This window comes from Somniosus microcephalus, chromosome 15 (genome assembly GCF_052327205.1).
Source record: "Somniosus microcephalus isolate GS21.2 chromosome 15, FLI_Smic_1.0, whole genome shotgun sequence".
NCBI classification, from domain to species: Eukaryota; Metazoa; Chordata; class Chondrichthyes; order Squaliformes; family Somniosidae; genus Somniosus; species Somniosus microcephalus.
In genome coordinates this window covers 123615758-123639763 of record NC_141001.1, presented here as the reverse complement: position 1 = coordinate 123639763, position 24006 = coordinate 123615758, and the positions used below count along the sequence as shown (strand labels likewise).

Genomic DNA, 24006 nt, shown 5'->3' with positions numbered 1-24006 from the left:
CCAGATTTACTTCACTTGACACTGTTAACCCTGGCTGCCACATGATGCGCCAGGTTGACACCATCCCACACCAGCACCGTGAAGCATCCCTATAATGTCCAAGCCATTCCATGCACATTCATCACTATAGCGGGGGGGGGGGGGGGGGCGGTGGGAGTTAGGTTTGAACATTAACTGGAACTCAGAAAGACTCTTCCCAAGGTGTGCTCAGATCTGTCCAATAAGGGGCAGTTTTGGAAAAATAGATTTGACTGTATGACAGCACATTACCAGAAAATTCACATGGACATTGGCTAAACCTCTCAAGTGCCTACCCTTGTGTGTTGTTAAATTGGTATGCTTGCAGTAGGACAAGGGTGAGTGTGAGGGGTGGCTAGTGAGATGGGAAAGTGATAATGTAGATAGAGAGGGATGGGTGGAGGTGTAAGGTAAGTTGGTGTGAGTAAGGATGTGCAGGAGTAGGGTAGGGAAGGCAGAGTGATGGGGCTGTGTTGAGTGGCACAGCAGGGTGACTTTAAGTGTGGCTTTGCAGTAACGTTTCGTGATCCACTGAGATCATTGAAAGGTTGGCGCCACTGCAGCCAGGGACCACTGACGACATCCCTGCTTTTGTCCTCCTGTGCAGTGTGCAACCAGGCTGCGTTGGTGTCCTGGGGAGGTCTCTTCCGCCCTTGGAAGGGAAGAGAACCTCCCTGCGTGCTGTGACTCCCTCCATAAGCATAAGGAGGGAGTCATTGGAGAGCCTTGTTGCAAGCGTCCACCTTTGTGCAGTGTTTGCAGCACCTCAATGCTGTCAAACACTGACAGAACAACTGTCAAACTCTATGTGGACATGGTCCCTTTAAGGAAACCGGCTGATGATGCATCATCAAATAATGTCATCAGACTCACTTTCTGCTAATTGGCCGGGAAGCCCGCAGGGCGGGCTTAACAAGGCCAATCAAGGGAAAATCCCGTTTACAGAGTGGCTGCAGCCAGGTTCGTGACTGGAAACTGGAAACCAGCTCTCGCGCCACCATCCCAACTCCGCTGGCAAATTCGCAGCCTTGGTTTCTGTCTTCACGGAAGAAGGTGCAAAAAACTTCCCGGAAATAGTGGAGAACCAAGGGTCTAGCGAGAATGAGGAGCTGAAAGAAATCAGTATTAGTTAAAAAATAGTACTGGAGAAATTAATGGGACTGAAAGCAGATAAATCCCCAGGACCTGATGGCCTACATCCTAGGGTTTTGAAAGAGTTGGCTATAGAGATAGTGGATGCATTGGTTGTCATTTTCCAAAATTCCATAGATTCTGGAACAGTTCCCGCGGATTGGAAGGTAGCAAATATAAATCCACTATTTAAGTTGGAAGGGAGAGAGAAAACGGGAAATTACAGACCAGTTAGCCTGACATCAGTAGTAGGGAAAATGCTAGAATCTATTATTAAGGACCTGGTAACAGGGCACTTAGAAAATAATAATAGGATTGGCAGAGTCAACACAGATTTATGAAAGGGAAATCGTGTTTGACAAATCTGTTACGAGTTTTTTGAGGTTGTAACTAGCAGAATAGATAAGGGGGGGGACTAGTGGATGTGGTGTATTTGGATTTTCAGAAGGCATTCGATAAGGTTATTAAACAAAACTAGGGCTCATGGGATTGGGGGTAATATACTAGTATGGAATGAGGATTGGTTAACGGACAGAAAACAGAGAGTAGGAATAAACGGGTCATTTTCAGGTTGGCAGGCTGTAACGAGTGGGGTACCGCAAGGATCAGTGCTTGGGCCTCAGCTATTCACAATCTACATCAATGATTTGGATGAGGGGACCAAATGTAATATATCCAAGTTTGCTGATGATACAAAGCTGGGTGGGAATGTAAATTGTGAGGAGGATACAAGGAGGCTTCAATGGGATATAGACAGGCTACGTGAGTGGGCAAGAACATGGCAAATAGAATATAATGTGGAGAAATGTGAAGTTATCCACTTTGGTAGGAAAAATAGAAAAGCAGAGTATTTTTTAAATGGTGAGAGATTGGGAAATGTTGGCGTTCAGAGGGACCTGGGTGTCCTTGTACAAGAATCACTGAAAGTTAACATGCAGGTACAGCAAGCAATTAGGAAAGCAAATGGTATGTTGGCCTTTATTACAAGAAGATTTGTGTATAAGAGTAAAGACGTCTTACTGCAATTATATAGGGCCCTGGTGAGACCACACCTGGAGTATTGGGTACAGTTTTGGTCTCCTTACCTAAGGAAGGATATACTTGCCATAGAGGGAGTGCAACGAAGGTTCACCAGACTGGTTCCTGGGATGGGGGGATTGTCCTATGAGGAGAGATTGAGTAGACTAGGCCTATATTCTCTAGAGTTTAGAAGAATGAGGGGTGATCTCATTGAAACATACAATTTCTTACAGGGGCTTGACAGGGTAGATGCAGGGAGGATGTTTCCCCCTGGCTGTGAAGTCTAGAACTAGGGTCACAGGGGTCAGCCATTTAGGACTGAGATGAGGAGAAATTTCTTCACTCAGAGGGTGGTGAATCTTTGGAATTTTCTAGAGGGCTGTGGAGGCTCAGTCGTTGAGTATATTCAAGACAGAGATTGATAGATTTTTGAATATTAAGGGAATCAAGGGATATGGGGATAGTGCAGGAAAGTGGAGTTGAGGTTGAAGATCAGCCATGATCTTATTGAATGGCGGAGCAGGCTCAAAGGGCCAAATGGCCGATTCCTATTTCTTATGTTCTTATGTAGGCGTTTCTGCGGCTGCAGATGTGATTCCAGGATGATATGTTGCCTCCCTGGTGCCAGGGTCAAGGATGTCACTGAGCGGCTGCACAACTTTCTGAGGGGGGAGGGTGAACAGCCAGAGGTAGTGGTCCATATCGGTATCAACGACATAGGCAGAAAAAGGGATGAGGTCTTTCAGGCAGATTTTAGGGATCTAGGAAAGAGATTAAAAAGCTGGACCTCAATGGTAGTAATCTCCGGATTACTCCCTGTGCTATGAGCTAGTGAGTATAGAAATAGGAGGATAGAGCAGATGAATGCGTGGCTGGAGAGATGGTGCAGGAGGGAGGGCTTCAGATTCCTGGGACATTGGGGGAGGTTCTGGGACAGGGGGGACCTGTAACAGCTGGATGAGTTGCACCTCAACAGAGCTGGAACCAATTTCCTTGCGGGGGGCTTTGCTAGTGCTGTTGGGGAGGGTTTAAACTAATTTGGCAGCGGGATGGGCACCAGCATGTGGTATTAGAAAGGAGAAACAATGGGCTCAAAGGATGAGGAGAGACAAATAGCACTAGAGTAAGAAATAGTACGGTATTAGGTGGGGTCAGACTAAGAGAATACAAGGAGGTCTAAGATAGGTTTACAGGGCATGTGTGTAAACGCACGAAGCGTGGTAAATAAGGTTGGTGAGCTGCAGGTGCAAATAGCCACATGGGAATATGATGTTGTGGTGGTAACGGAGACCTAGCTCAAAAAAGGGCAGGATTGGGTTTTAAATATTCCTGGATACAAGGGGCTGGATTTTCATTCAGGAGTCGGGTAGGAGGCGGGACTACAACTTTCAGGGTTTTAGTCCCGCCTCCATCGAGTTCTAGCCAACCCATGCGATTTTGACTTGATTGACCTTGTTGAGCGGGCTCAGCAGGCCAATTAAGGGCCACCCGGCAACAGGTGACATGGATACGAAATTGGCTAAGTGACAGGAACCAGAGAGTAGAGGTGAACGGTTGTTTTTTGGACTGGAGGAAGGCATACAGTGGTGTTCCCCAAGGGTCGGTACTAGGACCACTGCTTTTCGTGATATATATTAATGAATTGGATGTGGGTGTACAGGGCACAATTTCAAAATTTGCAGATGACACAAAACTTGGAGGTATAGTGAATAGTGAGGAGGATAGTGATAGACTTCAAGAGGACAGAGACAGGCTGGCGGAATGGGCGGACACATGGCAGATGAAATTTAACGCAGAAAAGTGCGAAGTGATACATTTTGGTAGAAAGAATGAGGAGAGACAATATAAACTAAAGGGTACAATCCTAAAGGGGGTGCATGAACAGAGAGACCTGGGGGTATACGAGCACAAATTGTTGAAGGTGGCAGGGCAGGTCGAGAAAGCGGTTAAAAAAGCATACGGGATCCTGGGCTTCATAAATAGAGGCCGAGAGTACAAAAGCAAGGAAGTTATGATGAACCTTTATAAAACACTGGTCCGGCCTCAACTGGAGTATTGTGTCCAATTCTGGGCACCGCACTTTAGGAAGGATGTGAAGACCTTAGAGAGGGTGCAGAAAAGATTTACGAGAATGATTCCAGGGATGAAGGACTTCAGTTATGTGGATAGACTGGAGAAGCTGGGGTTGTTCTCCTTAGAGCAGAGAAGATTGAGAGGAGATTTGATAGAGGTGTTCAAAATCATGAGGGGTCTGGACAGAGTAGATATAGAGAAACTGTTCCCATTGGCGGAAGGGTCGAGAACCAGAGGACACAGGTTTAAGGTGATTGGCAAAAGAACCAAAGGCGACATGAGGAAAATCTTTTTTACGCAGCGAGTGGTTAGGGTCTGGAATGCACTTCCCGAGAGGGTGGTGGAGGCAGATTCAATCGTGGCTTTCAAAAGGGAATTGGATAAGTACCTGAGGGGAAAAAATTTGCAGGGCTACGGGGAAAGGGCGGGGGAGTGGGACTAGCTGAAGTGCTCTTGCAGAGAGCCGGCACGGGCTCGATGGGCTGAATGGCCTCCTTCTGTGCGTTCTATGACTCTAATATGGAAATAGATGAAAATAAAAAAAGGAAATTAGGGGAAAAAACACATTGATAAAAGTTGTAAGGAGAAGGTTGAGATTGATCGTTGTACAACATTTGGGAGGGGAATTTTAACCCACTCCGTCTGGTGGGTACGGGATTTAAAATGGAGCATTCAGTCTTACCGACCTGTTCTCACTGGCTGGTTGGTGCTGAGCAGGCTTATAAATGTATGCAAATTGGGTCCCATTACATCAGTGGATTTTAACTCGGGGCCTAGACGGCAAGACACCATCTCGACAGGTGAGGGTAGAACAGAAACTGTTAGCAGGACAAAGAGACCCTTTAAGGTAGTGGAAATCTTTCCTTTGCGAGGACTGGAGCAGCCCTGCTCCTCCGGGCCCCTCAAGAAAAGTTTCTGCCCCCTCTGCCGTCATTTACACCCCTGCCCGTCACCCCAACCCCACACCACCCCCCTTACCAACCGCCACCCTACCCCCTTCTCCCTCCATCCCCCTTCCCAACCTCAACACCCTCTCCCCCCCAATGCTGTCCTCCTCCCTGCTGCCTTCCCAACCCTACCCCCTCACCCTACCCTTACACATTAGCGGAGTTGTACCTGGTAACTACAGATTCATTAGCAGAGCTGTACCTGGTAACTACAGATCCATTAGCGGAGCTGTACCTGGTAACTACAGATTCATTAGCAGAGCTGTACCTGGTAACTACAGATCCATTAGCGGAGCTGTACCTGGTAACGACAGATCCATTAGCAGAGCTGTACCTGGTAACTACAGATCCATTAGCGGAGCTGTACCTGGTAACTACAGATCCATTAGCAGAGCTGTACCTGGTAACTACAGACCCATTAGCAGAGCTGTACCTGGTAACTACAGATCCATTAGCGGAGTTGTACTTGGTAACTACAGATCCATTAGCGGAGCTGTACCTGGTAACTACAGATCCATTAGTGGAGCTGTACCTGGTAACTACAGATCCATTAGCGGAGCTGTACCTGGTAACTACAGATCCATTAGCAGAGCTGTACCTGGTAACTACAGATCCATTAGCGGAGCTGTACCTGGTAAATACAGATCCATTAGCAGAGCTGTACCTGGTAACTACAGATCCATTAGCGGAGCTGTACCTGGTAACTACAGATCCATTAGCGGAGCTGTACCTGGTAACTACAGATCCATTAGCGGAGCTGTACCTGGTAACTACAGATCCATTAGCGGAGCTATACCTGGTAACTACAGATCCATTAGTAGAGCTGTACCTGGTAACTACAGATCCATTAGCAGAGCTGTACCTGGTAACTACAGATCCATTAGCGGAGCTGTACCTCAATCAGAAAACAATTGAATCCATAACCAGAAACAAAATGGAAAGAATTTCTGAATGCTACTAACCCAATGGCTTTAGGCGGGGTTGACCTTCCCAATAACCCAATGGCTTTAGGCGGGGTTGACCTTCCCAATAACCCAATGGCTTTAGACGGGGTTGACCTTCCCAATAACCCAATGGCTTTAGGCGGGGTTGACTTTCCCAATAATCCAATGGCTTTAGGCGGGGTTGACCTTCCCAATAATCCAATGGCTTTAGGCGGGGTTGATCTTCCCAATAATCCAATGGCTTTAGGCGGGGTTGACCTTCCCAATAATCCAATGGCTTTAGGCGGGGTTGACCTTCCCAATAATCCAATGGCTTTAGGCGGGGTTGACCTTCCCAATAATCCAATGGCTTTAGGCGGGGTTGACCTTCCCAATAATCCAATGGCTTTAGGCGGGGTTGACCTTCCCAATAATCCAATGGCTTTAGGCGGGGTTGACCTTCCCAATAATCCAATGGCTTTAGGTGGGGTTGACCTTCCCAAGTTAATCTCAGACATATTTGCAGCAGCCGGATTTCAAATTGATGTGGCAGGGAAAGCCATGGGATGTCGTGTATCTAGACTTTCAAAAGGCTTTCAACAATCTAAGTCTCGAGATGTTCCTTTATAGGAAGGCCATTGGGTATCAAGTACAAGAGATGGACAGATGCCAGGAAGTATTTCTTTACACAAAGGCTGCTGAACAGCTGGAACTGGTTGCCAGGGAGGATAGTTGAGGCAGGGACACTGGATTCATTTAACGAACAGCTGGATGCTGTAATGGGAAGACAGTAGGGCTCAGATTGTGGAAGAGTGTGACAAAAAAAAGGGCCCAAGAGACTTTTTCGCCTGACTCCAGGTGCGACCTTGTAAATCTGCATAGAATATGATGAGAATGTGCAAAATATGCAAATTAGAGGCAAGAAATATGCAGTGAGCTTTATGGTAAATAAGGATGCTTTGCTAGTACAAGTCAAACAAAGTGGAACTCAACAGGTAAGAGAGAAAAGATGCCAGTACAGGCATTAGTGCGAGTAAGGCCTGCCACTTATTGTGGTTCATTCAAAGGCACAGACAAGGAGCAGCGGGGATCTTCATTCCTTCGTGGTAAAGCTGGTAACCTACCTTATCGATGCAATAAAACTGCTGTTCAGCTTCAGTTGAACCAAACTAGGTAAATGAGCACCTGCAAGTAGACAAGGTTTGTTGGTATTCATTTATAATGAGCGAAATGTGCCCGCATTAAAAAAAAAATCAAGTTTAAAATGGCAAAGACCCATGGCATTCTTTGAATGCCAACATGACTCAGTCACCAGCTAATGCACTGAGCTACTTCTGAGGTCTTGTGCTGAAGTTCATTAAATCGGTCACAGTTACACACTTGCAGCCCACATGTAGAATAGCAATACAAACAATGCATTGAGAAAGGCTTTGGGATCAATTTCCTTCTGAATGCTGATCTCATAACTCAATCCTCTAAACTATGCGATTGCTGGCAAGTTTTCACATGCTGCTGTCACTGTATTACCGAGTGAAATGCACAGTTCAAATCAAGGGACAAAAAGTACTTCTTTCAAGCAAAGACTTTGAAAGGCCCAGAGATAAATCTTTACAGGCGCCACAAAAAAAAGAGACAAAAAAAATTTAATTTAAAAATCATACTACTGCAAGCAGGACTACAGCAGGGCAGAACCGGAACCGGAACCAGAACCGAACCCGGAACCGGAACCAGAACCGAAACCGGAACCAGAACCGAAACAGAACCGGAACTGGAACCAGAACCAGAACCGAAACCGAACAGGAACCAGAACCAGAACCGGACCAGAACCGAACCAGAACCAGAACCGAACTTTGGTTCAGTTGAGGGACGACAGAAGAAATTCTACTTAAAAAGAACACAAACTTGAATCTTTTTATTTCACTCGTTTAACTTGCCCAGTTGTCCAGATGTGTAACTATTGGCAATATCAACACTTATTGCAATAAGCAGGCTTACTTAAACCTCATTTCCTTTACTTTTATACAGTTTCATCCACTATTGTTATTTCCTGAACGCAAAACAATTCTAGGCATGAATTCAGTCTGGCCGTTACCAAAAAAAAACCATGTGATGGAGAGGGAAAGGATAGGTTAATACTGCATCCGTGCTTATTGGAGAACTGTGTTTATTTCAGTGCCACCCTTGAGTTTGTTTTTTCTCCTTTCCCCAGGATAAAGGCTGCTTCTCTGCCTCTGTCAGTGCGATCCTATTGCTGACCAAGTGCTATTCAAGGCCACTGGACCTCCAACCTTCCCTCTCTCGCTACAAAACAAAGAATGGCCAAACGCTTGCCTTCCCGTGGCGGCACGTTTCAGGCTGTGAGCGCGGTGCTGAGCTGAATTGTGGTATTCTAACGCGCTGCAACATGCCAGGATAGAGATCCAATACACTGATGCCACAATCATTTAACGAAAACTTAAATAAAATAGAACTGCCTCTAAATAAAAATGCATGCAGCAAGTAACTCTTCCACCGGGACAAATTCTGTAGGTTCTCGGATTTAAAAAATAAAGAATCTGGTACCTATCTTGAAATAGAAGAGAGAGGAAACCCGTAGCGATTCAAGTGACTGGCTGCAGTTGTTTTGAGTCTCCGGCTCATTAAATATTAAAAAGTCGGGTCTAACCCCATGCAGGAAGCTTTGCTCGAAGGGACCGCAGTCAGACATAGCGCTGCAATGCTATAGTGGCGATTATCTGACCCTGTCAGTGCGGCTCTCTGCTGGCTGGGTGGAAGGAATTAGCTCTCTAGTTCTCACATCTACAAGATACAGAAGCTGGATAACTGTCTGTGGCATGGAGCGGACCGCGTGCTTATAGCAAGTCGCTTCGCTGGAAATGTAATCTTCTACTTTTAGTGGTTTTAATAAAACAAAAACAAAAAAATGTCAACACCCTAAACGTGAACCAGACAGAATGCAGGTGAACAAAAAGTAGGTGCTGAAATCTGAAATAAAAACCAGAAAAACAGGTCAGGCAAAAGTCATTTGACAGCTCAGGTATAGACCTCTTCCTCAGAACAGAAAGATATTACAGATTGGCAAGGAAAGAGAGGGAGGAAATACATGCAACGACCACACAGAGGAAAAGAAACAGAACGACCTGTAAAGTGCCACAGTGGGGAGCAGGAAATGGCGAAATGGCAGGAGACAAAGGGAAGCAAAATGAAAGAAATCAAGGAAATAAAAAAGATGTACAAGATACAGAGTGTGAGAAGAGCTGAAGGGGGAGAGGCAAGTGGAATAGGAAGCTTGAAAAACTGGCAAAGTGGAGCAGGCTCCAGGGGCCCAGGGGCCTGGTGGACGGATAAAGTAGGTTAACACCAAGGATGCAGACCTCCCTGCCAGCACAGTGTTGAGACAGTGGGATCCCCACCCCAAGCACCAACCCGCTCTCCTCCCCCACCTCCGAAAGGCGGCACATCCATCGTACGTCACCAGCACCGACTTCCAGAGAGAAAATGGGAGCTAGCATTCAGCTCGGAAGTTATTAAAGTCAGTATTAAGGACAGAGGATCCCTAATTGCCCAATAGAAAGAGGAGGTGCTGTTCCTCGAGCTTGTGTTGAGCTTCACTGGAATTCCAGAGCCTAAGGCCTAGACAGCTATAGACATGGCCAGCAATGGTGGGGTGAAGGAAATCGGGGATGCACAAGAGGCTAGTGTGGGATGAGTGCAGAGTTCTCGGGGGGGTTGTAAGGCTGGAGGAGGTTACAGAGATAGGGAGGGGGCGAGGAGGCCATGGAGGGATTTGACCACAAGGATGAAACTTTAACATTTGAGTGGTTGCCGGAAGGTCAGCGAGCACAGGGGTGATGGGTGAACGGGACTGGGTGTGAGTTATGATACGGGCAGAGTTTTGGGTGAGTTGAAGTTTACGGAGGGTGGAAGATCGGCAGCCAGCCAGGAGAGTGTTGGAATAGCCGAGTCTGGAGGTAACAAAAGCATGGCTGAGGGTATTTTGGATTTGGACATGGGCTCTGTGGCCGTCAGTCCAATGTTACTGGGATGCCAGTAATTGCTTGGCTGGGTTTTATTCAGTTCACAGTGTTACTGCAGTCCCCATTCAGATTAAATAACGGCATCAATTTCATGAAAAAGGGTGTGTATTTAAACAGTTACAACCACCAGTAAGGTGCTTTATAACTACATTCTTCACATATATAAAATTCATCTCTAAGCAGCAGCAACTCACACATGCCAAGATACAATGAAAACAAGATATCAAACTAGAAGATCCTTTGAATAAAGAGCTGTGATTAAATATAACCACACGATAAACGGGTTACTTACCAAAGTTTCCCAGACTGTTATCCTGTGTGTCTACGCACATCTCCAGGACCTTCACCTGTCGTAGGTCCTCTGTCTGTGTCAGGGCTCGCTGTAAGGATAAACAAAGATAGATGTACAACCAGCAGGTGATTCTGCAGCATGAAATGCAGCTTGTGGAACATTATAAATGAAATAGGAAAAGAAACAGAAACACGGTAACTGTTTCAGTGCACATCAACGTGAAGTTCCCTTCAACACCAACGGTCATTTCAACCCCTCACGTCTTATACACTTACACTTCAACCCAAAGTATATCACAGAAATATTAGCCAATCTCGTGTTAAAATGTAAAATTGAAGCACATGTCATTTAATCAGTCAGTGCAAATGTTTCGAGTAGTCTAGGATACAAAGCACCCTACTGTACTTTGGAATAAACTGTACGCCCAGTAACCCAGTAGTCAATGAGCAGACGCTGACATCCGTCAATTTAACAGGTCCAGGTTGTGGGTTCAAGTCCCACTCTAGAGACTTGGACCCATAACCCAGGCTGACACTCAGTGCTGAGGGAGTGCTGCACTGCCGGTGGTGCCGGCTTTCAGATGAGACGTTAAACCGAGGCCCCGTCTGCTCTCTCAGGTGAAAGTAAAAGAGCCCATGGCATTATTTCAAAGAAGAGCAGGGGAGTTCTCCCCGGTGTCCTGGGCCAATATTTATCCCTCAATAAACGTTACTAAAACAGATTATCTGCTCGTTGTCACATTGCTGTTTGTGGGAGCTTGCTGTGTACAAATTGGCTGCCATGTTTCCTACATTACAACAGTAACTAACCTTCCAAAAAAAAAGTACTTCATTGGCTGTAAAGCGCTTTGGGACGTCCTGAGGTTGTGGAAGGCGCTATAGAAATGCAAGTTCTTTCTTTCTTTAAAAATGTCCCTGAATTCGAACAGCCATATAAACAATAGGGGAGGATTTCCAAGAGGTTCTCCCGATCTCCCCCATAGCTTTGGCGGAAGATCAGCGGAAAACCTGTACGCGCTCCATAAACAGTTGTTTATGCTGCTTCTCCAGGGGTTCTGTCGACCTCCCACCAGGGAGAACCTCTGCAGAAATTCCAGGAGAACCTCTGTTCAACACACAATGAAAGGATTATTACTTGTCCTAGCTCCTTTAGGGCTACTCTGGATCAGGCATATTCCTCAGATGTTTATTTTCAACTAAAGTTTGACGTAGCCGAATCCTAAAAATGCTTAATTGGGTCTAAAGGTCCGGACTATCTCTCACTAAAGGAAAGGAACAACCTGAAAATGTTACTGTCCTCCAGATAGCTCTTTTAATAAGTTTAGCTACACAGTAACGTTCCGGATATTAAGAGGGTCCGGAAAACTCCCCCAGAATTCTGCAACTCCTCACCAAAGAGTGTACGGAGATTGAGTTAGCGAGTTTGATACAGAAGTATTATGTGAGACAATTCTAAAAATATATAGATTTATTAAAGAACCGACATATAATTTACAGTTGGTGAGTCAATCGCAACATTAACAGTTCCAAAAAGAGAAAGCTTTACAATTCTATTAGCAGAGAACTCAAATCTTAACTTCGCTACAGTTTTACAGTTCTTAAAGTTTATTCAGGATCTCCACCAGAATCAAATACAGTACCTTGATCCCCGAGGTACAAAGCAGTGTAGACTTACAGAGCTAGCCCTGAAGCCGAGAATCGCTTTGCCCCTTTAAGCGAGTCTATTATCCCATTTGAGAGTTCAATTTTTATACCCTTTCCCATTGGTATTGCCTTTAAGGTTTTCTGCTGATGTAATAGAAACATAGAAGATAGGAGCAGGAGTAGGCCATTCGGCCCCTCGAGCCTGTTCCGCCATTTAATGAGATCATGACTGATCATCCAAATTCAGTACCCTGTCCCTGCCTTCTCCCCATATCCCTTGATCCCTTTAGCCTTAAGAAATATATCTAACTCCTTCTTGAATATATTTAATAAGTTGGCCTGAACTGCCTTCTGTGGTAGAGAATTCCACAGGTTCACCACTCCATGGGTGAAGAAATTCCTCCTCATCTCAGTGCTAAATGACTTACCCCTTATCCTTAGACTGTGACCCCTGGTTCTGGACTCCCCGGCCATCGGGAACATCCTTCCTGCATCTAGTCTGTCTAGTCCTGCTAGAATTTTATAAGTTTCAATGAGATCCCCTCTCATTCTTCTAAACTCCAGTGAATATAAGCCTAATCGACCCAATCTCTCCTCATACGTCATTCCAGCCATCCCAGGTATCAGTCTGCTGAATCTTCGCTGCACTCCCTCTATGGCAAGAACATCCTTCCTCAGATAAGGCGACCAAAATTGCACACAATACTCAAGATGTGGTCTCACCAAGGCCCTGTACAACTGCAGCAAGATATCTTTGCTCCTGTACTCGATTCCTCTCGCTATGAAGGCCAACATACCATTTGCCTTCTTAAGCTAATTATCTCTAGTAATTTTTCTGCTGACCCTTGCAGTTCTTACAGTCACCTCAGCTGGTAGCATACAGAACTATGTCTCTTTAGGTGTTCTAAGTTTACCATAAAAAACGATGTAACAGCAGGTGTGTTTTACTTGATGTCATTTTCATGAAGGCGTATGTTTGTTACTTTTATGTGCTCCTTTATGAGGTATAAATTAAAACACCTTGTACCGGGTAACTATTGTCTTGTTCCCAAAGGTTTTGACTTCCAGGAGCCTCTAACCTTCTGTTTCAATAAGGTTATTGATTCAGTGTCAACAACTTATCTTATCTCAACAGCCAGAATGCTATCACAGCTTCTCCATCGTTCGGTTTCTCGATTTCCAGACCCAGTTTGTCATGTTTTAATAAGGCAAGAATTCTTTCATAGAATGGTGTCTTTTTCTGATTAGGTTATATTGCTTATTCCTTCACAACAATACCTACTGCCGCTTCAAAAACCACAACAACTCCGATTTTTGTATGAATCGGATATATATGGCTCATTGCGTATTTGTCCTCAAGCTTATAAATGCTGCGGATTGACTTTTACCTGCACTAATGCTTTCATATTCCAATAACTTTGTTTGAAAATAATTCTGCTAACCTCCCTCTTTCTGCTTCTAGTACTAATCCCGCGTTTTAGTCATTTGCTAGCGATTCTCTGACCAGTGGAAATAATTGGTTGCTTTTTACCCTCTCATAACTTTGAACACCTCTACTGGATTCCCGCCCCCCCCCCTCCACACCCCCTCCCCCTAAATTTCTCTGCCCCAGTGAATACGGTAGCCTAGTGGTTATGTTACTGGACTAGTAATCCAGAGGCCTGGACTAATGATCCGGAGACGTGAGTTCAAATCTCACCATGGCAGATGGGGAATTTAAATTCAGTTAATCTGGAATAAAATATATTGTCAATAATGGTGACCAGACTTTCATAAAAACCCATCTGGTTCTGTCTGGTCTGCCCTATATGTGGCTCCGAGCAATGTGGTCGACTCTTAACTACCCTCTGAAATGGCCGAGCAATGGCCGAGCTCAAACTTCTACGAAGAAGTATCACGGACTGCAGCGGTTCAGGTCAGCGGCTCACCACCACCTTCTCGAGGGCAATTAGGGATGGGCAATAAATGCTGGCCTTGCCAGCGATGCCCACATTTCGTGAATAAATTTTTTTTAAATCAGCGTTATTCACATCTCTCGTCATAACTTTATCCTCTCTGGTATCATCCGAGAGAATCCACTTCATACCAGATGGATTGCATCCCAGGTTGCTAAGGGAATTGGGGGAGGAGATAGCGGAAAGGCTTGCCATAATTTTCCAATCTTCCCTAGATGCGGGGGAGGTGCCTGAGGATTGGAAAGTGGCAAATGTGACACCATTGTTCAAGAAAGGGTGTAAGGACAATGCTAGTAACTACAGGCCATCAGTTTAACATCAGTGGTGGGTAAAGTTTTAGAAACAATAATCAAAGAAAAAATTAACGGGCTCTTGGAGAGGTTTAAGCTAATTCATAGAAACATAGGAGCAGGAATAGTCCATTCGGCCTTTCGAGCCTGCTCCGCCATTCAATATGATCATGGCTGATCCTCTATCTCAATACCATATTCCCACTCTCTCCCCATACTCCTTGATGCCTTTTGTGTCTAGAAATCTATCTATCTCCTTCTTAAATATATTCAGTGACTTGGCCTCTACAGCCTTCTGTGGTGAGCCAACACGGATTTGTAACAGGCAGATTGTGTTTGACTAATCTAATTGAATTTTTTGACGAAGTAACAGGGAGGATTGATGAAGGGAATGCAATGGTTGTTGTCTACATGGATTTTCAGAAGGCGTTTGACAAAGTACCACATAGAAGGCTGGTTAACAAAATTGAGACTCATGGAATAGGTGGGTCAGTGGCAGCTTCTTTAAGGAATTGGCTTAAGGACAGAAAACAGCGAGCTGTGGTAAATGGCTGTCTTTTAGACTGGAGGATGGTAGACATTGGTGTTCCCCAAGGGTCAGTGCTGGGGCCACTGCTTTTTTCGATATATATATACACTGTATATATAAATGACCTGGATATTGGAATACAGAGTAGAATTTCTAAATTTGCCGATGATACCAAACTTGGGGGTGTGGCAAACAGTGAGGATGATACCAATCGACTGCAACAGGACATAGAAAGGCGAGCAGAATGGGCAGACAAGTGGCAAATGGAATTTAATACAGAGAAGTGTGAGGTGATGCATTTTGGCAGAAGGAACAGGGAGAGGCAATATACACTTAATGGCACAGTTTTAAAGAGTGTGCAGGGACAGAGGGACCTGGGAGTTAATGTGCATAGGTCCCTGAAGGTGGCAGGACATATTGAGAGAGTGGTTAACAAAGCATATGGGATCTTGGGCTTTATAAATAGAGGTACTGAGTACAAAAGTAGAGAAGTTATGCTGATAGGCCACAACTGGAGTATTGCGTCCAGTTCTGGTCACCACACTTTAGGAAGGATGTGAAGGCCCTTGAGAGGGTGCAGAGGAGATTTACCAGAATGGTTCCGGGGATGGGGGATCTTAGCTACAAGGACAGGTTGGAGAAGCTGGATTTGTTTTCATTAGAGCAAAGGAGGTTGAGGGGTGATTTGATAGAGGTGTACAAGATTATGACGGGTTTGGATAGGCTAGACGGGGAAAGGCTGTTCCCACTAGTTGATGTTACAAAGACTAGGGGACACAGATTTAAGGTTTTGGGCAAGAGATACAGGGGAAAAACTTTTTTACGCAGCAAGTGGTGAGGACCTGGAACTCGCTGCCGACGGAAGTGGTGGAAGCGGAGACACTCAATGTTTTCAAGGGGAGACTGGATAGGCACTTGAGGGAAATAAACTTGCAGGACTACGGGGATAGAGCGGGGGAATGGGACTGACTGGATTGCTCTACAGAAAGCCGGCACGGACTCAATGGGCTGAATGGCCTCCTTCTGTGCCATATGACTCTATGACTGGCTCACTGGCTCCAGTACCCTTCTTATGGATGGGACGTCATTCTTCATCTAGATAAACATTGAAATAAGTAAAGCGTATGGCGATAGTAAAACTGCAGCAGTATCCAGCCCACTACAACACATTTATAGTATTTGGTGCGAACTGTTTTATCGGAAGCTCTGGCATGGACAGTGAGATCTGTGAGATGGCCCAGGAATCCTTGCTGTAAAGCGTCAAACTCCCGTTCAGAAGATTAAATACTGTTCTCAACAGACTTCCAAGTTTTACTGTCCTTACTGGCTGAGGCTTGCTCATTTTCTTGCCATCTTAGGGAGGTGCGGTCACTGGCAAGACCCTCTGTGCCCCACAGAAGCAGACATGCTGTAGTTTACTAAAGAGTCAATGTTCAGCAGTGCCCTGGAGAGGGTCACAGCCCTGAACATTCCAGCCTCCTCTGTAAAGGTAGCCCCACTACAGTAAGAGAATGATTTGCAAATTGCTGCCTCCAATTATCCCATTTACACCAGCATAAAAATTACAAAAATATATACCAAACGTGACAACTAAAATTTGAAAACTAAGCCCAGTTGGCTTGTTTTGTCCACATGAGATATGCTAATTCATCAAAGCCGTCCAATTAAGTTTCTCCAAAGCTAGTCACACATGCATGAATGGGTTAATATTCTAGTTTCAAAGGCATATTATGTTTCCTGCTGTAGATAATATATACCAGACACACACGTGACTTGGTCAATTTCTTCTAGTCTGCAAGAAAAGCGTCACTTGCTGGTTTATTTGCTCTGATTTTGGACTCTGTAATGCAAGCGACTGTGTGTTATTGCAACGGAACCTTTCTATTCCTGTAAGATCAGATGACACTGTGAAATCCAGTCTGAATGTCATATGTTCAGCTTTTATAAATCCTGATAATATGTCAAAAGGAATAGCCAGGGAATAACAAACTCTGTGTAGCTGTGTGTGATAGTATCAGTGCACAGATCGAATCTCCGTTATGACAACCCTGACTCTCTCCATTTCAGAGATGAAAGATTATGTTTTACATATTAATTTCTATCCCAGTCCAGTGAAATCGGCTACAATTCTGATTAAATCTCTCTTCCAAAACTGTAAATATGATAAAAGAGCAGTAAAAATGATAAATGTAGCCAAACTATGGCTTTAGTAATTGAAAACATTGCCAGATTTCTGACTTTCATATGTTACAGTGATATAATCCACGTTACAATTGAATCAAGATGTAAAAAAGAAATCCAGTTCAAGCCCCGACCCACCACCATCGATACTGCACCAGGAACATCGGAACAGCTGGACCCAAAAAGACCCAGGTCCATCTCGTTCGCCGTCTCCCATCCAGGGAGTCGCACGATCCACCGATAATGGAGTTGTTGACCAATCACAGCGATCAATCTCTATCATTGATTCTACAACAGACCCAGACACGAGGTGAGGAAAACCCCCAGGGGTGAAACATAGAAGATAGGAGCAGGAGTAGGCCATTCGGCCCCACAAGCCTGCTCCGCCATTCAATGAGATCATGGCTGATCATCCAAATTCAGTACCCTGTCCCTGCCTTCTCCCCTTATCCCTTGATCCCTTTAGCCTTAAGAAATATATCCAACTCCTTCTTGAATATATTTAATGAATTGGCCTCCACTGCCTTCTGTGGTAGAGAATTCCACAGGTTCACCACTCTCTGGGTGAAGAAATTCCTCCTCATCTCTGTCCTAAATGGCTTACCCCTTATCCTTAGACTGTGACCCCTGGTTCTGGACTCCCCGGCCATCAGGAACATCCTTCCTGCATCTAGTCTGTCTAGTCCTGTTAGAATTTTATAAGTTTCGATGAGATCCCCTCTCATTCTTCTAAACTCCAGCGAGTATAAGCCCAATCGACCCAATCTCTCCTCATACGTCATTCCTGCCATCCCAAGTATCAGTCTGGTGAATCTTCGCTGCACTCCCTCCATGGCAAGAACATCCTTCCTCAGATAAGGCGACCAAAACTGCACACAATACTCAAGGTGTGGTCTCACCAAGGCCCTGTGCAACTGCAGCAAGACATCCTTCTTCCTGTACTCGAATCCTCTCGCTACGAAGGCCAACATACAATTTGCCTTCTTAACCGCCTGCTGCACCTGCATGCTTACCTTCAGCGACTAGGAAGTACAGAGGGTCAGAGGGACCTTGGTGTACATGTACATAGATCCCTGAAGGCAGCGGAACAGGTAGATAAGGTGGTTAAAAAGGCATATGGGATACTTGCCTTCATTAGCAGAGGCATAGAATATAAGAGCAGGGAGGTTATGATGGAGCTGTACAAAACGCTGGTGAGGCCACAGCTGGAGTACTGTGTGCAGTTCTGGTCGCCTCACTATAGGAAGGATGTGACTGCTTTGGAGAGGGTGCAGAGAAGATTCACCAGGATGTTACCTGGGATGGAGCGCCTCAGCTATGAAGAAAGACTAAACAGGCTGGGGTTGTTTTCCTTGGAGCAAAGGAGGCTGAGGGGGGACCTGATTGAGGTGTACAAAATGATGAGGGGCATAGATAGGGTAGATAAAGAGGAACTTTTCCCCTTAGTAGGGGGGTCAATAACAAGGGGGCATAGATTCAGGGTAAGGGGCAGGAGATTTAGAGGGGATTTGAGGAGGAACCTTTTCACCCAGAGGGTGGTTGGAAGCTGGAACTCACTGCCTGAAAGGGTGGTAGAGGCAGGAACCCTCACAACATTCAAGAAGCATTTGGATGGGCACTTGAAATGCCATTGCATACAAGGCTATGGACCAAATGCTGGAAAATGGGATTAGACTGGACAGGGATTGATGGACGGCGCAGACACGATGGGCCGAAGGGCCTCTTTCTGCGCTGTAAAACTCTATGACTCTATGACTGGTGCACAAGGACACCCAAGTCTCGTTGCACTTCCCCTTCTCCCAATCTATTGCCATTCAGATAATAATCTGCCTTCCTGTTTTTGCCACCAAAGTGGATAACCTCGCATTTATCCACATTATACTGCATCTGCCATGCTTCTGCCCAATCACCCAACCTGTCCAAATCATACTGGAGTTTCTCGGCATCCTCCTCAACAGCACACACGCCCACCCAGCTTTGTGTCGTCTGCAAACTTGGAGATATTACATCTAGTTCCCTCGTCTAGATCATTTATATATATTGTGAATAGCTGGGGTCCTAGGACCGATCCCTGCGGTACCCCACTAGTCACTGCCTGCCACTCGGAAAAAGACCCGTTTATTCCATCTCTTTGCTTCTAGTTCTTTATCCAAGTCAGTACCTTGCCCCCAATCCCATGTGCCTTAACTTTACACACTAATCTCTTATGCGGGACCTTATCGAAAGCCTTCTGAAAGTCCAAATACACCACATCCACTGGTTCTCCCTTATCTATTCTACCAGTTACATCCTCAAAAAATTCCAGTAGATTAGTCAAGCACGATTTACCTTTTGTAAATCCATGTTGACTTTGTCCGATCCTGTCACTGTTTTCCAAGTGCTCTGCTATTACATCTTTTATAATGGACTCTAGCATTTTCCCCACTACCGATGTCAGACTTACCGGTCTATAATTCCCCATTTTCTCTCTACCACCTTTTTTGAACAGTGGGGTAACATTAGCTACCCTCCAATCCATGGGAACTGTTCCAGAGTCTATCGAATTTTGGAAGATGACCAGCAATGCATCTACTATTTCTCGGGCCACTTCCTTAAGTACCCTAGGATGTAGATTATCAGGCCCTGGGGATTTATCGGCCTTCAATCCCATTAATTTCCCTAACACCATTTCCCTACAAATACTAATTTCTTTCAGTTCCTCCCTCTCATTAGACCGTATGTTCCCCGACATCTCTGGGAGGTTATTTGTGTCCTCCTTTGTGAAGACAGAACCAAAATATGTATTTAATTGGTCTGCCATTTCTTTGTTCCCCATTATAAATTCCCCTGATTCTGACTGCAAGGGACCTACGTTTGACTTCACCAATCTTTTTCTCTTCACATATCTATAAAAGCTTTTACAGTCAGTTTTTATGTGGGTGGAGAGCTTTGCGAACCATGGGGGCAAAGTCGCCTGTTTCTCCCGAGCACACTACACTTACTCTAGGTACTGAAGAATACAGGCCATCGCAGGATGTTGAGTTAGTCAATGCCGGATCAATCGCTACCGATCCCACACTAGACATGCGTGCGTGAGCGTTAGACGCCGGCAGGATCAGCCTCCGCTGTGATGGTTTCCCCAATCAAACAGCTCATTGATATTCACGGTCTAGGTGTGTATATATGAAGAATAGCCACAAAGCTAAGATACCAAAAGGCTACAGAATTGCACCCTAGCACAAGTTGTTGCCTTTTGTGTTGATGTTTATTAAATGTTCAATTAGAGTATTTTAATAGCCATTACAGCTACAAAAGAGCGCTACGGATGATGGGGCAGGTTAACATACGTAACTTAACCAGACCTTCAACATCACCTGTTCCTCACTAAGCTTCTGCTCTTCTCTGTCCCGTCTTCTAAAGGAGTTATTTCTTGCGAGACATAATTCAGCGGCTCGCCAGTGGCTCTCCCGTGCCGTACCAAGAGAGTGCTGCACTGTCGGAGGTGCCATCTTTTGGATGAGACATTAAACCGAGGCCTCGTCTGCTCTCTCAGGTGGATGTAAAAGATTCCATGGCACTATTTCGAAGAGGAGCCGGTGAGTTCTCCCCGGTGCCCTGACCAAAAGTTATCCATCAATCAACATCACAAAACCAGATTATCTGGTCATTATCCCATTGCTGTTTGTGGGAGCTTGCTATCCGCAAATTGGCTGCCGTGTTTCCTACATTACAACAGTGACGTCTTTTCTTTTTATTCGTTTATGGGATGTGGGCGTCGCTGGCAAGGCCGGCATTTATCACCAATCCCTAATTGCCCTCGAGAAGGTGGTGGTGAGCCGCCTTCTTGAACCGCTGCAATCCATGTGGTGAAGGTACTCCCACAGTGCTGCTAGGGAGGGATTTCCAGGATTTTGACCAGCGACAATGAAAGAATGGCGATATACTTCCAAGTCAGGATGGTGTATAACTTGGAGGGGAACTTGCAGGTGATGGTGTTCCCATGCGTCTGCTGCCCTTGTCCTTCTAGGTGGTAGAGGTCGTGGGTTTGGAAGGTGCTGCCGAAGAAGCCTTGGCGAGTTGCTGCAGTGCATCTTGTAGATGGTGCACACTGCAGCCACGGTGCACCGGTGGTGGAGGGAGTGAATGTTGAAGGTGGTGGATAGGGTGCCAATCAAGAGGGCTGCTTTGTCCTGGATGGTGTCGAGCTTCTTGAGTGTTGTTGGGGCTGCACTCATCCAGGCAAGTGGAGAGTATTCCATCACACTCCTGACTTGTTCCTTGTAGATGGTGCAAAGGCTTTGGGGAGTCAGGAGGTGAGACACTCGCTGCAGAATACCTAGCCTCTGACCTGCTCTTGTTGCCACAGTATTTATGTGGCTGGTCCAGTTACGTTTCTGGTCAATGGTGACCCCACAGGATGTTGATGGTGGGGGATTCGGCAATGGTAATACAGTTGAACGTCAAGGGGTGGTGGTTAGACTGTCGCTTGTTGGAGATAGTCATTGCCTGGAACTTATGTGGCATGAATGTTACCTGCCACTTAGCAGCCCAAGTCTGAAAGTTGGTCAGGTCTTGTTGCATGCGGGCATGGACTGCTTCATTATCTGAGGAGTTGCAAATGGAACTGAACAATGTGCAATCATCAGCGAACATCCCCGCTTCTAATCTTGACCTTATGATGGAGGGAAGGTCATTGATGAAGCAGCTGAAGATGGTTGGGCCTAGGACACTGCCCTGAGGAACTCCTGCAGCGATGTCCTGGGGCTGAGATGATTGGCCTCCAACAACCACAACCATCTTCCTTTGTGCTAGGTATGACTCCAGCCAGTGGAGCGTTTTCCTCCCGATTCCCATTGACTTCAATTTTACTAGGGCTCCTTGATGCCACACTCGGTCAAATGCTGCCATGATGTCAAGGGCAGTCATTCTCACCTCACCTCTGGAATTCAGCTCTTTTGTCCATGTTTGGACCAAGGCTGTAATGAGATCTGGAGCCGAGTGGTCCTGGCGGAACCCAAACTGAGCATCAGTGAGCAGGTTATTGGTGAGTAAGTGCTGCTTGATAGCACTGTCAACGACATCTTCCATCACTTTGCTGATGATTGAGTAGTCTGATGGGGCAGTAATTGGCCGGATTGGATTGGACAGGACATACCTGGGTAATTTTCCACATTGGCGGGTAGATGCCAGTGTTATAGGTGTACTGGAACAGCTTGGCTAGAGGTGCGGCTAGTTCTGGAGCGCAAGTCTTCAGCACGATAGCCGGGATGTTGTCGGGGCCCATAGCCTTTGCTGTATCCAGTGTGCTCAGCCGTTTCTTGATATCACATGGAGTGAATCGAATTGGCTGAAGACTGGCTTCTGTGATGGTGTGGATGTCAGGAGGAGGCCGAGATAGATCATCCACTCGGCACTTCTGGCTGAAAATGGTTGCAAACGCATCAGCCCTGTCTTTTGCACTCGCGTGCTGTGCTCCGCCATTATTGAGGATGGAGATATTCTTGCAGCCTCCTCCTCCCGTTAGTTGTTTAATAGTCCACCACCATTCACGACTGGGTGTGGCAAGACTGCAGAGCTTTGATCTGATCCATTGATTGTGGGATCGCTTAGCTCTGTCTATAGCATGCTGTTTCCGCTTTTTAGCATGCATGTAATCCTGTGTTGCAGCTTCCCCAGGTTGGCACCTCATTTTTAGGTACGCCTGTTGCTGCTCCTGGCATGCTCTTCTGCACTCCTCATTGAACCAGGGTTGGACCCCTGGCTTGATGGTAATGGTGAAGCGAGGAGTTTGCCGGGCCATGAGGTTACAGATTGTGGTGGAATACAATTCTGTTGTTGCTGATGGCCCACAGCGCCTCATGGATGCTCAATTTTGAGCTGCTAGATCTGTTCTGAATCTATCCCATTTAGCACGGTGGTAGTGCCACACAACACGGTGAAGTGTGTCCTCAGTGTGAAGACATGTCTTTGTCTCCACAAGGACTGTGCGGTGGTCACTGCTACCAATACTGTCATGGACAGATGCATCTGCGACAGGTAGATTGGTGATGACAACATCAAGTAGGTTTTCCCTCGTGTTGGTTCTCTCACTACCTGTCGCAGGCCCAGACTGGCAGTTATGTCCTTCAGGATTCGGCCAGCTCGGTCAGTAGTGGTGCTACCGAGCCACTCTTGGTGATGGACATTGAAGTCCCCCACCCAGAGTACATTCTGTGCCCTTGCTACCCTCAGTGCTTCTTCAAAGTGGTGTTCAACATGGAGGAATACTGATTCATCAGCTGAGGGAGGGCGGTAGGTGGTAATCAGCAGGAGGTTTCCTTGCCCATGCTTGACCTGAAGCCATGAGACTTCATGGGGTCCAGAGTCAATGTTGAGGACTCCCAGGGCCACTCCTTCCCCACTGTACCGCCACCCCTGGTGGGTCTGTCCTGCCCGTGGGACAGGACATACCCAGGGATGGTGATGGAGGCATCTGGGACATTGGCTGAAAAGTATGATTCTGTGAGTATGTGAGGCTGTTACTTGACTAGTCTGTGGGACAGCTCTCCCAATTTTGACATATGTCCCCAGATGTTAGTGAGGAGGACTTTGCTGGTCAACTGGGCTGGGTGTGCCGTTGTTGTATCCGAAGCCGGTGCCAAGGTCGCGGCTGGGTGGTCCGTCCGGTTTTATTATTCTTATTGGCCCAGAACTTGGTGTTGGGGGCTTGCCGCGTGTGCAAGCCCCCGATGTGCACGTACCCGGCGCGCCGACATCTGAAACCTGGCCCGCAGTGGATTTCCTTTCAGTGGCCCGGTTCTGATGTCGGCGCGCTGTGCTAACCTGACCCAGCGGCGTAGTTAGTGCGATGTGCCGGCTGGGATCAGGTGAGCACTGTGCAGCCAATCAGGGGAGGGGAAACTTCATTCATAAGTTTGAGAGTAAGAACTGTCAAACTCATGAAAAGTACTGCACTTCAAAACACTACTTAAACTTTAAATAAATTTTT

General features: G+C 46.1%; 1 protein-coding gene across 5 annotated transcripts in view; it reads right to left on the bottom strand.

The window, feature by feature from the left end:
- Positions 1 to 24006, bottom strand: part of lrrc56 (leucine rich repeat containing 56) — a 235646-nt gene that overhangs the window by 146017 nt on the left and 65623 nt on the right. For all 5 annotated transcript variants that reach the window (XM_086008403.1, XM_086008398.1, XM_086008400.1 and 2 more), the window contains 2 exons: positions 10442 to 10529; positions 7237 to 7297 (listed from right to left, as the gene is read on the bottom strand). In XM_086008403.1, coding sequence (XP_085864529.1) covers positions 7237 to 7297; positions 10442 to 10529 — 149 coding nt within the window. The remainder of the gene's footprint in view (positions 1 to 7236; positions 7298 to 10441; positions 10530 to 24006) is intronic.